The 16,031-nt window shown below is 42.3% G+C and overlaps 1 protein-coding gene across 1 annotated transcript in view; it reads right to left on the reverse strand.

Annotated features, from left to right (window-relative positions):
• The window catches only part of LOC110493672 (inactive rhomboid protein 2), a 39,252-nt gene that overhangs the window by 19,110 nt on the left and 4,111 nt on the right, over positions 1–16,031 (reverse strand). Inside the window, exon 2 of the mRNA XM_036949674.1 lies at positions 1,401–1,562. Coding sequence (XP_036805569.1) covers positions 1,401–1,550 — 150 coding nt within the window. The 5' untranslated portion in view covers positions 1,551–1,562. The remainder of the gene's footprint in view (positions 1–1,400; positions 1,563–16,031) is intronic.

Below are 16,031 nucleotides of genomic sequence, written 5' to 3' on the forward strand. Positions count from 1 at the left end.
TTATCCTAGCTCAGAGAGTCAGTATACGGCAAGCCATGAAAGTAAAGGGTACTTGAAATGGATTGGCTGAATATAGATGGAATTCACACTGGTATACTACTGGGCTAAATCTTCACTTGTGGTGTGTGAATCATTTGAAGATTGTGTAAATCGTGCATTGTTGTCAATGGAACGTTTGGACGGAAATGCGTGTTAAGTGCATGATTGTTGTGTTATGATTCAGTCAACAGCGTTCCATTGACTGTAGTGATTACAACTATCCGGTTTAGCTCACAGAAGTGTAAGAATGGCAAAGTAAGGAGTTCTTTTTCTGAGACCGCAGCAAAATGCATAAATCATTTTTTACAAACATACGAGTGATACTAGGGAAACACCAGAACAACCTAAAGCTTAATGATTTTTTCCATTGTAATGTTATTTCATTTTGTATTACATGTTCTTTCAAAGCCCATTCATGTCTTGAAAGGTGACTTGGCTAACGACTTGTGGAGTCAACGGAGTATTGTGAGAGACACATGAGCTGCCTGTGTGTCAGCCAGCAGGGGGTGTGCTTAGCTAGCCAGCCTGCCACCAGAGGCTCTTTGTTGGGGAAACCCCCTGCGTATTGACAGTGCACACACATACGTTCTCACACATGCACTCTCCCTCACACACTCACCCACCCACCCACCGTCCCCCACACACACCCTCCCTCATCCCGTTCCTACACACCCTCTCTGCAGGCAGACTCCTAACACTGATGACTTTTGACAAGTAATGGTACAGGGAGTTCTTCATGTGTGATGGAGCAGATTGTTTTGGGCAAAATAACCACTTAATCTGAAGGAGTCCCCTGGGGTTCACCAATCCAGCCAGACAGAGACAGTGAAGAGATGTGAGTTAACCAGGAAAATGGATACATGTACCCAAAAACTAGCTAATGAGACTACATTGGACCAGATTGGACCAATTTTGTTCAGCTCATGCTTATAAGCTCAGGCTTATGAAGCCCAAAATGTAAAGACAGGAATGTTAACAGGGCATATCTCAGCTTTGCTATAGAGTAGCTAGTCATGAGTGACCGTGCAACACTAGCATGAGTGGGGGGGGGTGCTGATTGAGATATGGCTGGCCCAGTGCCCATAGACACCAGCAGCTGTCCCAAATGCCAGACTTCCCCCAATGAAATGACATACTGTATATGAAGGCAAGGAAGATAGTATTCTCCTCTATAGTAAAAAGGTTTTCAGTTGGGGGGCTGAAACTCCTGACTATACTACCAACTGTAAAAGTTTGCTTGCCAATTCTTCCCTTTCCTATTGAAATGGCATTCATCAGGGCATCCAACTGCCATTTTCCAAGTACAGACCATGTTTCCATAAAGAGGGGTCAAAGTGGAAAGATCAGGTCAAAAGGGGTACCTGCTTGACCGTTTCATCTCCCTCTTCAACCCTCTCTTCTTCCTCTGGGGCAGGGATGGCTATGACCAGGCGGGGCGGCTTCTTGCTCTTCAACCGGCTGTCTGATTGGCTGCCGTTAGGAGGCGGCTCCCCCCCTTCCTGTGACGCCATCCTATCGGAGTTCTGAGGGCAAACGAAAGTCAAATTGATTAATGGCATGTTTGAGATGGAATCTTCAAACTTGCATTTCTGATTTCTTTCTTCCCTCTAAAAGAGATGTGAAACCAGCTGTGACCCTTTCTTTCCTCACTCATGTCACCTCTATTTCTCAGTAGCCTTCAACTTCCACTTTCATTCTCAACTTGCGCAAAAGTGGTTCCATTTACAAAGACAAGACTGACCTACTCAGACATGTCCTACTGAAAAGACAAACAACACCGACAGGCACTTTGAACCATTCAGGAACTATCTGAAGTAGCTACTTTAACACAAACATATTAGCCAAATGACAAATTACTAGAGGAACTCCTATCTGCAACAAGGAAGGACGCATTGCCCTGCTGAAATAACCTTTCACATGTGTATAGGGAAGGGAAACCACTGGATTTGAATACCACCCTTTTTGTTGAAGCGTCATTTTCCATGTAAAAGCCTATCAGCTAAACCATAAAAAACTAAAGTAGCCCGCCACAGCACACACGAATGCAGCGGTCCCAACACCATAAAACACAATACCTGGACATCTCCATCCAACTTTCCTCAGAACTCTACAGATGTAGGCTAAACAATATATACTGTACGTGCGCATTGGGCATGCTACTGTGCCTTAAATGCACACGCTATATGTAGACTGGGTCAGTGGATCAAGCTGGAAAGAAATCCTAATAGATAACTCCGTCACAACAGAGGCATAACCCGAGTCTCATTCCCCAGGGTAGCGTTCATTAGACACCAAACAAAAGGAAACGTACTGAAACAGGGAGGGACTACCAGGTTTAGGCCAATAAGAAACGCTCATTCTTGTTTTCTGTTGCAAAGCGTTTTCCTTTTCCGTGCCCTAAAGAACAAGACCCAGCAATGTGAGGGAATAGGAGCCTGGCCTAGCCCCACTCTTGGGTAACAGTCGCTGACCGGCACAACGTAAACAATATCCATATTACTGGGGCCCAGTAGGTCCCGAGAGAGAAACCTGCCTTTTCCGCCACATACGTAATAATATCTATTGAAGGAAAACATTGACTGCCTGCCCAAGCAGATATGCATTAGAAAAACAGCAGGTGTTTTTTCCATGTTAGTTTGATGAGATCCTGGACGAGACCCCATAAATCAGTTACATTAGCAACCCTGTGCGTTAGCAACCCTTCTATGCAATTTAGTAACGTAACACAAAACACTTGTCGGTCTACTAGTACCATCATTCTTACTTGACATGCAGTTACTTAAAGGGTTCTCGTGGGCTGCTACACTGAATGAGTTAACAATAGGTTTTCTGTAGGGGCTGTGACCTCGTCTGTAGGACGCCAGCCAGGCATTGGATAGAAGCATCGTGGTAGGAGCTGGAATGAACGCATGGCGTCAGGTTAAGTTGAGACAGGTGACTGAGACAATAGCTTGTTACTTGACAGTGCTAGTGGGGGTGTAGGCTGCAACACGTCATTCATAGAAAGCACCCGCTGGGACACTTTTTAGAGAGAAAGAGAGATATCGCTAGCATTAAAATTCTATCTAGATATACTCCCCTATGTATTTATTTGGTATACATATACTGCCACGCCATGTGCACAAGAAGACCATCATGAAGTGTTTACATACAGTAACACCATGCAACAACTATCTCTGAAAGCCACCCCGAGACCCTCATCTCTAAATGAGATGCTACTTGAGGACCAATGGAAATAAGTCAAATTTTTTGTTTACCCTCGATGATTCTTAAATCAAGTGCATCATTTTGTAGGTGTACCTTTAAATGATGAAATAATCTAAAACTCAACTAAAATGACATTCAATATCAGTGCATAGGCAAACCTTCCTTATATGCTCAAGGCCACAACCATAATCATGCCTTCCTGTCCCCAGCTTCAAGTCTCCATTAGAAATCATCATCGGCCTCTGGACCCACTCAGAGCTCAATTAGTCCTCACTCTTCAGGTTTTTTGAACTGTGTCATTGTATATTTCCATAGGCAAGTGCAGGCAAGATTGCAATATTCCTATAGCGGTATTCTCCCTGGCCATACGTGTCCATTATAGATCTAGTCAAGGTCTTGAAGCCTTGGAGTTGCTATACATCGATAGGAAAAAAAGGGCCTTGGTGTCAGCGTCAGGGTAATCGGACACCATTCAAGTCAATGGCAATCAAGTCTGTGGGAGCAGAATAGTACGGAGAGTGGTTGGGGGATGGGAGAACTCTTATATGTTCCTATGGGACCGGGTCAGGCCCACACCCTCGCACATAATGAAATATCCAAGGCTTTCACTAATGGAGGGGTTTTAACAGTGTGGTGCCGTGCTTTAGTGGCAGACACTTACAAACCGCACAGTCTGTCAATGTGGAGAACGCTTTTATCGTTTCCATCGGGAGACTGTCAAGGAGTGAGTCAGCGTGTTGTTGTTTTGGTAGAGTGGAGAAAGAGAGAGATCAGTCTCATTGGGAGTCTCATTCTAAATGCATGGGCCTATGGAAATAATATTCTGCTGGTCTGTAATCTGCATACTTGATTGCCTATCTTTATGTATATCCTTGTGATATTAATCCTATATCTTCATCCATATCTTAACAATTATAAGTCAAATCAATATCAATACCATCCATAACAGATAATATAGGGTGGGGAACCAGGATAGCCAAAACTCAAAGGGCTTTGAAATTGCTCACTGAGATTACCCCGTTGATGACAATGAGGGTTTTGCTCCATCTATTAGGCCCATACCTATGTGACTGCTAGCATGAACAACAGTCAACACCTATTCTAAGCCAATAAGATACCAATAGCCTGGTTGTCTTGCCAACATATCTTGGATTGTATAACAATAGGTCAATGACCTGCGATGTGGGTTGGGTTTTCTATACAATTGTGGCGTAAGTTTTTTCCCCGTCCACAGCCAAAATACATTTCAGATTACCGAGCAACATAGAGGTGATTTACAGGCACTACTGGAACATTGCGCATCATCATCTTCAGTCCCCCAGGGAAAACACAGCTCCAGGACTTTGATTGTCTCACAGATACCCTTATTCCACCAGATAGTAGTTATGTTTCCATGATCAATACTGAACATTTCTGATAATTATTAACTTAGTCCAGAGGGAGTCTAACTCACACGGTAGTCTGGGAACAGCAGACGTGACAACACAGCCCATGGCTTCCACACTAACTCCCAGCACACGGAGCACAGTACTGTAGATTGTTAGTTCCCAGTCTCTCACTCTCTCTCTGCCACACAAATATCCTAAGTGAGTGGGAACTCGGTGTCACAGTAGTCTTGGAAGAGAAACTGTGACAACACAGCTCATGATGATAGACATTGAGTGTACAAAACATTAAGAATACCTTCCTAATATTGAGTTGCACCCCCCACCTCTTTTGTCCTCAGAACACCCTCAATTCGTTGGGGCATGGACTCCACTAGGACGCTGACCAACGTTGACTCCAATACTCCCCACAGTTGGGTGGTGGACCATTCTTGATACACACGGAAACTGTTGATCGTGAAAAACCCGGCAGCGTTGGTGTTCTTGGCACAAACCGGTGCGCCTGGCACCTACTACCATACCACGCTAAAAATCTTTGTATTTCCCATTCACCCTCTGAATGACACACATACACAATCCATGTCTCACGGCTTTAAAATCATTTTTTGACCTGTCTCCTCCCCTTCATCTACACTGATTGAAGTGTATTTAACAAATGACATCAATAATGGATCATAGCTTTCACCTGGTCAGTCGGTCATGGAAAGAGCAGGTGTTCTTAATGTTTTGTACACTCTAATTCCAAGTCCCAACCCAGTCACACATCTCAGTAGTGAGTCCCAAACATGTAGTGACATACCCATGGTGACAACCATAGTGCTCCTATCACATGACTAATATATCACTAGCTCCCACACTCCGTCTTTCTCTCTCCACCCGCTCTCTCTGTGTACTTCAAGCCACTCAAGAAATCTAAACTCTCTGTCCACTACTTTACATTGGGGCCAGTGTTGAGAGTGGGGCTCTTGAAGATATCATGACTCCGAGCAGGGCCCTTTTCATTAGGACATGCACCAGAATACATTTAGCAACTGAAAACTAAAATGACAGTTTCTTATAGGACAAGCACCAGGTAGTTCCTCCCTGTTTCAGTCTGGTTTCTTTTGTTTGGTGCCTACTGAACATGACCCTGGCCTTAAGTCATTAGCGTCAATGCTTCATTTCCATACTTGGTGTTTGGTGCCACTGTGTGTTCCTGTACAAATGTGTGCGAGTGTGTGTTCTCTTGCGAAAGTGCGTTACTGTCACTAAGCCCCTATAGCCCACAGAGTGCTGCTGTTGCATGTTAGCGTGACGCCAAGCACAACTGCTACCTTACACCATAGCCCTGGACACAGGCAGACAGGAATGTGCTGGTTCAGAAATGCCTAGGTTTGGTTGCCCCCGGCGATAGCTAGTTACAGTTAGAAGTGGTAATGGCCTAGAGCCCAGTTCCCAAACATAGACAAAGGCAAGGGCAGTCGGTGTCATGTTTCACTTTCTGTCATAGGCTTCAATGTTGAACATGTCAGCCCAAGTACAGTATAGCCCGGGTGAGTTGATCTACAGTACCAGTCGAAAGTTGATAAACCCTGGAATGAGAAGGTGTTTCTTTATCTGTACTATTTTCTTACATTGTTGAAAAATAGCAAAGACATCAAAACTATGAAATAACACACATGGAATCATGTAGTATCCAAAAAAGTGTCAAAACATATTTTAGATTCTTCAAAGTAGCCACCCTTTGCCTTGATGACAACTTTGCACACTCTTTGCATCCTCTCAACCAGCTTCATGACGTAGTCACCTGGAATGCATTTCAGTTAGCAGGTGTGCCTTATTAAAAGTTCATTTGTGGAATTTCTTTCCTTCTTAATCAGTTTGAGCCAATCAGTTGTGTTGTGACAAGATAGGGGTGGTATACAGAAGATAGCCCTATTTGGTAAAATACCAAGCCCAAATTATGGCAAGAATAGGTCAAATAAGCAAAGAGAAACAACAGTCCATCATTACTTTAAGCCATGAAGGTCAGTCACTGCTGAAAATTTCAAGAACTTTGGAAGTTTCTTCAAATGCAGTCACAAAAACCATCAAGCACTATGATGAAACAGGCTCTCATGAGGACCGCCACAGGAAAGGAAGACCAAGAGTTACCAGCCTCAGATTGCAGCCCAAATAAATGCTTCACAGATCTCAAGTAACAGACATCTCAACATCAACTGTTCAGAGGAGACTGCGTGAATCAGGCCTTCATGTTCAAATTGCTGCAAAGAAACCACTACTAAAGGACACCAATAATACTAAAAGGACACCAATAATAAGAAGAGACTTGCTTGGGCCAAAAAACATGCGCAATGAACATTAGACCGGTGGAAATCGGTCCTTTGCTCTGATGAGTCCAAATGTGAGATTTTTGGTTCCAACCACTGTGTCTTTGTGAGACGCAGAGTAGGTGAACGGATGACCTCTGCATGTGTGGTTCCCACCATGAAGCATGGAGGAGGAGGTGTGATGGTGCTTTGCTGGTGACACTGTCAGTGATTTATTTAGAATTCAAGGCACACTTAACCAGCATGGCTACCAGAGCACTCTGCAGCGATACGCCATCCCATCTGGTTTGCTCTTAGTGGGACATCATTTGTTTTTTTTAACAGGACAATGACCCAAAACACACCTCCAGGCTGTGTAAGGGCTATTTGACCAAGGAGGAAAGTGATGGTGCTGCATCAGATGACCTGGCCTCCACAATCACCCGACCTAAACCCAATTGAGATGGTTTGGGATGAGTTGGATTGCAGAGTGAAGGAAAAGCAGCCAACAAGTGCTCAGCAACTCCTTTAAGACTGTTGGAAAAGTATTCCTCTTAAGCTGGTTGAGAGAATGCCAAGAGTGTGCAAAGCTGTCATCAAGGCAAAGGGTGACCACTTCAAAGAATCTCAAATATAAAATATATTTTGATTTGTTTAACACTTTTTTGGTTACTACATGATTCAATATGTTTTATTTCATCGTTTTGATGTCTTCACTATTATTCTACAATGTAGAAAATAGTAAATATAAAGAAAAAACCATTGAATGAGTAGGTGTCCAAACTTTTGACTGTACATGGCTACTGTACATGGCTATATGCTTAAGTGCGTCAACTGCCAATTAACCTTCCTTTGTGTTCTACGCTAAGACTCTCTAAGACTAGATACCTATGCAGAAGTTTTACTTGTTGCTGTGAAATCCATGACAACATCCACTGAAGAATATAGTGTAGCTTCAATGGCATCTTGTGCGGAGCTGTACAGTACAGATGCTCAGCATTCTCAGTTGTACAATGCATCCAATATTCTACATCACTGCTTCAATGTGAACACGAACTCCTGACACACAATGTATACATTTCAAAGTGCACAGCTGTTTCAAACAAATAGCATAAATGAAACCAGTTAAATACTGTATCACCACATATTTTCTTAATTGACATAATTGTCACACATTTGGAGCTGTGGAACAGCATTCACACGTACTGCTCGACTTGCCTCCAGAAATGGGCGTTGCCTGACAATCCGTCTCTTATCTCCAACCACTCACAGCAGGGCAAAAGAGTAACTGTCCTTCAGATGACTGCCTCATCACCACATCCTGTGACCAACAACATCTTCTCTACCACCCTGATTAATGCAACCTGAAAGAGCATTTGAACCACAAGTCAGAACCTAAACTCAGCAACAAAAAAAAGAAAAATCCTCTCACTGTCAACCGCGTTTATTTTCAGCAAACTTATCATGTGTAAATAGTTGTATGAACATAAGATTCAAACACTGAGACATAAACTGAAAAAGTTCCACAGCCGTGACTAACAGAAATTGAATAATGTGTCCCTGAACAAAGGGGGGGTCAAAATCAAAACTAAGTCAGTATCTGGTGTGGCCACCAGCTGCAATAGGTACTGCAGTGCATCTCCTCCTCATGGACCGCACCAGATTTGCCAGTTCTTGCTGTGAGATGTTACCCCCACTCTTCCACCAAGGCACCTGCAAGTTCCCGGACATTTCTGGGGGGAATGGCCCTAGCCCTCACCCTCCGATCCAACAGGTCCCAGAAGTGCTCAATGGGATTGAGATCCGGGCTCTTCGCTTGCCATGGCAGAACACTGACATTCACACACAGAATGAGCAGTATGGCTGGTGGCATTGTCATGCTGGATGGAGGGTCATGTCAGGATGAGCCTGCAGGAAGGGTACCACATGAGGAAAGAGGATGTCTTCCCTGTAACGTACAGCATTGAGATTGCCTGCAATGACAACAAGCTCAGTTTGATGATGCTGTGACACACCGCCCCAGACCATGACGGACCCTCCACCTCCAAATCGATCCCGCCCCAGTATAACACTCATTCCTTCGATGATAAACGCAATACCGACCATCACCCCTGGTGAGACAAAACCGCGACTCGTTGGTGATGAGCACTTTTGCCAGTCCTGTCTGGTCCAGCGACGATGGGTTTGTGCCCACAGGCAACGTTGTTGCCGGTGATGTCTGGTGAGGACCTGCCTTACAACAGGCCTACAAGCCCTCAGTCCAGCCTCTCTCAGCCTATTGCGGACAGTCTGAGCATTGATGGAGGGATTGTGTGTTCCTGGTGTAACTTGGGCAGTTGTTGTTGTCATCCTGTACCTGTCCCGCAGGTGTGATGTTCGGATGTACCGATCCTGTGCAGGTGTTGTAAGACGTGGTCTGCCAAAGCGAGGATGATCAGCTGTCCGTCCTGTCTCCATGTAGTGCTGTCTTAGACGTCTCACAGTACAGACATGGAAATTTATTGCCCTGGCCACATCTGCAGTACTCATGCCTCCTTGCAGCATGCCTAAGGCATGTTCACGCAGATGAGCAGGGACCCTGGGCATCTTTCTTTTGGTGTTTTTCAGAGTCAGTAGAAAGTCCTCTTTAGTGTCCTAAGTTTTCAGAACTGTGACCTTAATTGCCTACCGTCTGTAAGCGGTTAGTGTCTTAACGACCATTCCACAGGTGCGTGTTTATTAATTGTTTAAGGTTCATTGAACAAGCATGGGAAACAGTGTTTAAACCCTTTACAATGAAGATCTGTGAAGTTATTTGTATGTTTACGAATTATCTTTGAAAGACAGAGTCCTGATAAAGGGAGGTTTCTTTTTTTTGGTGAGTTTAGTAGATAAATACCCACCAAGAACTTTGAGAGAATTGCGAGAGACTCGAGATCTTGACAAATGTCAGACTTCAATAATTTTCAAAAGGACTGGTGTGAATTGTGCAATATGTCAATAGCATTCAAGATGTAACGTGCATGTGCATGGAAGAACGAGCAAAGACAGTCATCTCTTCACACCAGGGGGTGAATCAATCGAATTGTGTAGGAAAGTAACTTCAGAATGCATCAATACATCAGTGTAGCAACTGAAATCATCCCTTACTCGTCTACCTAACCACAATGTGTGTGATAATGACTAGAGGTCGACCGATTAATCGGAATAGCTGATTAATTAGGGATGATTTCAATTTTTCATTACAAATCGATAATCCTCCTTTTTGGATGACGCTTATGGCCGACTACATTGCAATCAGAGGAGACTGCGTGGCAGGCTGACCACCTGTTACGCGAGGGCAGCATCAAAAGGACCACGGTAAGTTGCTAGCTAGCATTAAACTTATCTTATAATTTTTTTTTTATCTACACATGGTTGATGATATTACTAGGTTAACTAGCTTGTTCTGCATTGCATATAATTAAAGTGGTGCCTGTTCATTCACCATTGAATCACAGCCTACTTCTACTTCGACAAACGGTTTATCAAAAGAACATTTGCAAAAAAAGCATAATCGTTGCACAAAAGTACCGAACCATAAACATCAATGCAATTCTTAAAATCAAAAACCTGCATATTTAGTTAAAATAAATGCATGTTAGCAGGCAATATTAACTAGGGAAATTGTGTCACTTCTCTTGCATTCAGTGCAAGCAGAGTCAGGGTATATGCAGCAGTTCGGGCCGCCTGGCTCGTTGCAAACTGTGTGAAGACCATTTCTTCCTAAGAAAGACCGTAACTAAGTTGCCAGAATTTTACATAATTATGACATAACATTGAAGGTTGTGCAAGAGGTCGACCGATTATGATTTTTCAATGCCGATACCGATTATTGGAGGACCAACAAAAGCTGATACCGATTAAGCGGCATATTTTTTTATGTACTTATTTTTTTGTAATAATGACAATTACAACAATACTGAATGAACACTTATTTTAACTTAATATAATACATAAATAAAATCAATTTAGTCTCAAATAAATAATTAAACATGTTCAATTTGGTTTAAATAATGCAAAAACAAAGTGTTGGAGAAGAAAGTAAAAGTGCAATATGTGCCATGTAAAAAAAGCTAACGTTTAAGTTCCTTGCTCAGAACATGAGAACATATGGAAGCTGGTGGTTCCTTTAACATGAGTCTTCAATATTCCCAGGTAAGAAGTTTTAGGTTGTAGTTATTTTTGAAATTATAGGACTATTTCTCTTTATACCATTTGTATTTCATATACCTTTGACTATTGGACGTTCTTACAGGCATTTTAGTATTGCCAGTGTAACAGTATAGCTTCCGCCCCTCTCCTTGCACCTACCTGGGCTCGAACCAGGAACACGTCGAAAACAGCCACCCTCGAAGCATCGTTATTCATTGCTCCACAAATGCCGCAGCCCTTGCAGAGCATGGGGAACAACTACTGCAAGGTCTCAGAGCGAGTGCCGTCACCGATTGAAACACTATTAGCGCGTGAAATGGCTAACTAGCTAGCCATTTCACATCGGCAACACCTAATCTCAGGAGTTGATAGGCTTGAAGTCATAAACAGCTCAATGCTTGAAGGACAATGAAGAGCTGCTAGCAAACGCACGAAAGTGCCTGCTGCTGCCTACCACCGCTCAGTCAGACTGCTCTATCAAATCATAGACTTAATTATAACATAATAACACACAGAAATGCGAGCCTTAGGTCATTAATATGGTCAAATCGGCAAACTATAATTTAGAAAGCAAAACGTTTATTCTTTCAGTGAAATACGGAACCGTTACGTATTTTATCTACCGGGTAGCATCCCTAAGTCTAAATATTGCTGTTACATTGTACAACCTTCAATGTTATGTCATAATTATGTACAATTCTGGCAAATTAATTACGGTATTTCTTAGGAAGAAATGGTCTTCACACAGTTCGCAACGAGCCAGGCGGCCCAAACTGCTGCATATACCCTGACTGCTCGCACGGAACGCAAGAGAAGTGACACAATTTCCCTATTTAAAAGAAAGGCATGTTAGCAGGCAATATTAACTAAATATGCAGGTTTAAAAATATATACTTGTGTATTGATTTTAAAGAAAGGCATTGATGTTTATGGTTAGTTACACATTGGTGCAACGACAGTGCTTTTTTCGCAAACGCGCTTGTTAAATCATCACCCGTTTGGAGAAGTAGGCTGTGATTCAATGAGAAATTAACAGGCACCACATCGATTATATGCAACACAGGACACGCTAAATAAACTAGTAATATCATCAACCATGTGTACTTAACTAGTGATTATGTTAATGTTTTTTATAAGATAAGTTTAATGCTAGCTAGCAACTTACCTTGGCTTCTTGCTGCACTCACGTAACAGGTAGTCAGCCTGCCATGCAGGCTCCTCGTGGAGTGCAATGTAAGGCAGGTGGTTAGAGCGTTGGACAAGTAACCGGAAGGTTGCAAGATCGAATCCTCGAGCTGACAAGGTAAAAATCTGTCGCTCTGCCCCTGAACAAGGCAGTTAACCCACCGTTCCTAGGCCATCAATGAAAATAAGAATGTGTTCTTAACTGACTTGCCTAGTTAAATGAAGGTATAAAAAAAATACAAAAATCGGCCACAATCGGTGTCCAAAAATGCCGATTACCGGTTGTTATGAAAACTTGAATTCGGCCCTAATTAAATCAGCCATTCCGATTAATCGGTCGACTTCTTTTGTGCAATGTAACAGCAATATTTAGACTTAGGGTTGCCACCCGTTCGATAAAATACAGAACGGTTCCATATTTCACTGAAAGAATAAATGTTTTGTTTTCAAAATAATAGTTTTCGGATTTGACCATATTAATGATGTTTTTATAATTATTTCTATGATTTGATAGAGCAGTCTGACTGAGCGGTGGTAGGCAGCAGCAGGCTTGTAAGCATTCGTTCAAACAGCACTTTACTGCGTTTGCCAGCAGCTCTTAGCAATGCTTGAGGCACCGCGCTGTTTATGACTTCAAGCCTATCAACTCCCGAGATTAGGCTGGCATTACTAAAGTGCCTATAAGAACATCCAATAGTCAAAGGTATATGAAATACAAATGGTTTTGAGAGAAATAGTTGATGCTTCATAATTCCTATAATAACTACAACCTAAAATTTCTTAACTGGGAATATTAAAGAACTGGGAATATTGAACCAGCTTTCATATGTTCTGAGCAAGGAACTTAAACATTAGATTTTATACATGGCACATTTGCACTTTTACTTTCTTCAACACGGTTTTTGCATTATTTAAACCAAATTGAACATGTTTCATTATTTATTTGAGACTAAATAGATTTTATTTATGTATTATATTAAGTTAAAATAAGTGTTCATTGTTAATTCAGTATGTTGAAATATATATATTAAAATTAATTGTATTTATTTATTTATTTTAAATCACCCGATTAATTGGTATCGACTTTTTTGGGTCCTCCAATAATTTGTATCGGTTTTGAAAAATCATTAATCGGTCGACCTCTAGTAATGACATTGCTCAAAGGGTTAGTTCTTTCCTTGTGATCAAATAGTTGAAGTTTTGTTGAAAAATACAATAGTATGGCAGGTCACCTGAACTCAAAGCTATGAGACACTCTGTCAATTTGAGCAATTGAAAGCTTCTCAGAGAAACTAGAGAATTCTTGTGAGAGATTCGTCACAGTATTCTTGATTAGTGTTCTACTGTAGCTGGAGGGGAAATGTGTATTCCATAACAAACTGAATCTGCACTTCCCAGAGCATGCATGCAGGTCCAAACATGCATGGCAGAAAGCTTACCACAAGTATCACAGCTCCAACACCCCTACCGAGACCCCTAGCTGCCTTCAAGGGCCGTGAATGTTTTGAATACAGACACCAAACTCAACCGGACTACCTTTCAAACAAGATCCAACATGGACAGTGCTGATATTTTCCAGTTACACAGCATGTCATGCATTTTGGCTTGTCGTGGGTGTAACCACATTAGAGAGCAGTACAGCACAAGAAGGAAGTCAGCCAGCTAGACAGACAGCCTCCAGCCTGTGGAATGAGTCTATGGCTCACTCAGAGGATGAGAGCGATCTGAAGAAGACTAAGCGGGATACTACAAATCTGTGACACACATTCCACCAATATTCAGACATTTTAAGTCAGATCCCTTCCTGGATCAGCACGCACCGATTAGAAAATGGATGAAGATTTGAACTTCTGATGCTCTGATGTTTATGAGAATCAAAGTTAATATGTCAAAGTGCCACTACCAGAGCAGCCTTGCGTCCTTTCAGGTTGAGGTTTAGGTCCTTTTCCTATGTCGTGTCGAAGCAAAGGTTGATGTGTCAGACAGTATGGAAGCTGAATTTGCATAAATTGTCATTACCATGACGTAGCAGGAAAAAATCCCAATGAGCCCACAGATACTATTGGGAAGAGGTGTGTCCCTAAGAGACTCAAGGCTCTGCTTTCTGACAAGCATGTTGTGGCACAACAGCTGAGAACTGGAGCTGAAACCTAGGAGGGGCAGGGGGATTGCAAGCATGACTCAATAGAATCCAAGGAGGAGGAAAGACAGAATGGACGACTGTAGGCCTGAATGGTCATTATCCAGTTTCCATCCAACCATTTGATGCTGATTAATTACCTGGCACATGGGGGAAAAAAAGTCACGACCGGGCTGATGGAAACAGGAAATGGCAGGACAATTTTATAAATGTCGACAAACAATTTGTTCGTTCGACATGGTCTAGGATCTTTTTGTGTCTGTAAAATGTATTATGCTAGCAATGGCTGTGGAAACACCTTCATGATCAAATATTATATAAATGACAAGGTAGGGGTGGTATACAGAAGAAAGTCCTATTTGGTAAAAGACGAAGTGTGAATAATGGCAAGAACAGTTCAAATAAGCAAAGAGAAATGACAGGCCGTCATTAATTTAAGACATGAAGGTCAGTCAATCCAGAATATTTCAAGAATTTTCAAAGTTTCTTCAAGTGTAGTCGCAAAAAAACATCAAGCACTATAATGAAACTGGCTCTCATAAGGACCGCCACAGGAATGGAAGACACAGAGTTACCTCTGCTACAGAGGATAAGTTCATTAGAGAGTTACAAGCCTCAGAAACTGCAGCTCAAATAAATGCTTCGCAGAGGTCAAGTAACAGACCTCTCAATATCAACTGTTCAGAGGAGACTGTGTGAATCAGGCCGTCATGGTCGAATTGGTGCAAAGAAACCACTACTAAAGAACACCAGTAAGAAGAGACTTGCTTGGGCCAAGAAACACGAGCAATGGACATTAGACCGGTGGAAAACTGTCCTTTGGTCTGACGAATCCAAATGTGAGATTTTTGGTTCCAACCACTGTGTCTTTGTGAGACGCAGAGTAGGTGAACAGATGATCTCAGCATGTGTGGTTCCCACCGTGAAGCATGGAGGAGGTGGTGTGATGGTGCTTTGCTGGTGACATGGTCAGTGATTTATTTAGAATTCAAGGCACACTTAACCAGCATGGCTACCAGAGCATTCTGCAGCGATATGGCATACCATCTGGTTTGCTCTTAGTGGGACTATAATTTGCTTTTCAACAGGACAATGACCCAAAACACATCTCCAGGCTGTGTAAGGGCTATTTGACCAAGGAGAGTGATGGAGTAGTGCATCAGATGACCTGGCCTCCACAATCACCCGACCTCGACCAAATTGAGATGGTTTGGGATGAGTGAAGGAAAGGCAGCCAACAAGTGCTCAGCATATGTGGGAACTCCTTCAAGACTGTTGGAAAAGCATTCCTCATAAAGCTGGTTGAGAGAGGCTGCTGCCTATATACATAGACTTGAAATCACTGGCCACTCTATACCGCTCTGACATTACTCGTCCATATATTCTTAATTACATTCCTTGATTTGTGTATATGTTGTGACATTTGTTTATATTACTTGTTAGACATTACAGCACTGTCAGAGCTAGAAATACAAGCATTTGAGAATGCCAAGAGTGTGCAAAGCTGTCATCAAGGCAAAGGGTGGCTACTTTGAAGAATATAAAATACATTTTGATTTGTTTAACACTTTTTTGGTTACCACATGATATTTCATAGTTTTGATGTCTTCACTA

The sequence above is a fragment of the Oncorhynchus mykiss genome, chromosome 17 (assembly GCF_013265735.2).
Source record: "Oncorhynchus mykiss isolate Arlee chromosome 17, USDA_OmykA_1.1, whole genome shotgun sequence".
In the NCBI taxonomy this organism is placed as follows: domain Eukaryota; kingdom Metazoa; phylum Chordata; class Actinopteri; order Salmoniformes; family Salmonidae; genus Oncorhynchus; species Oncorhynchus mykiss.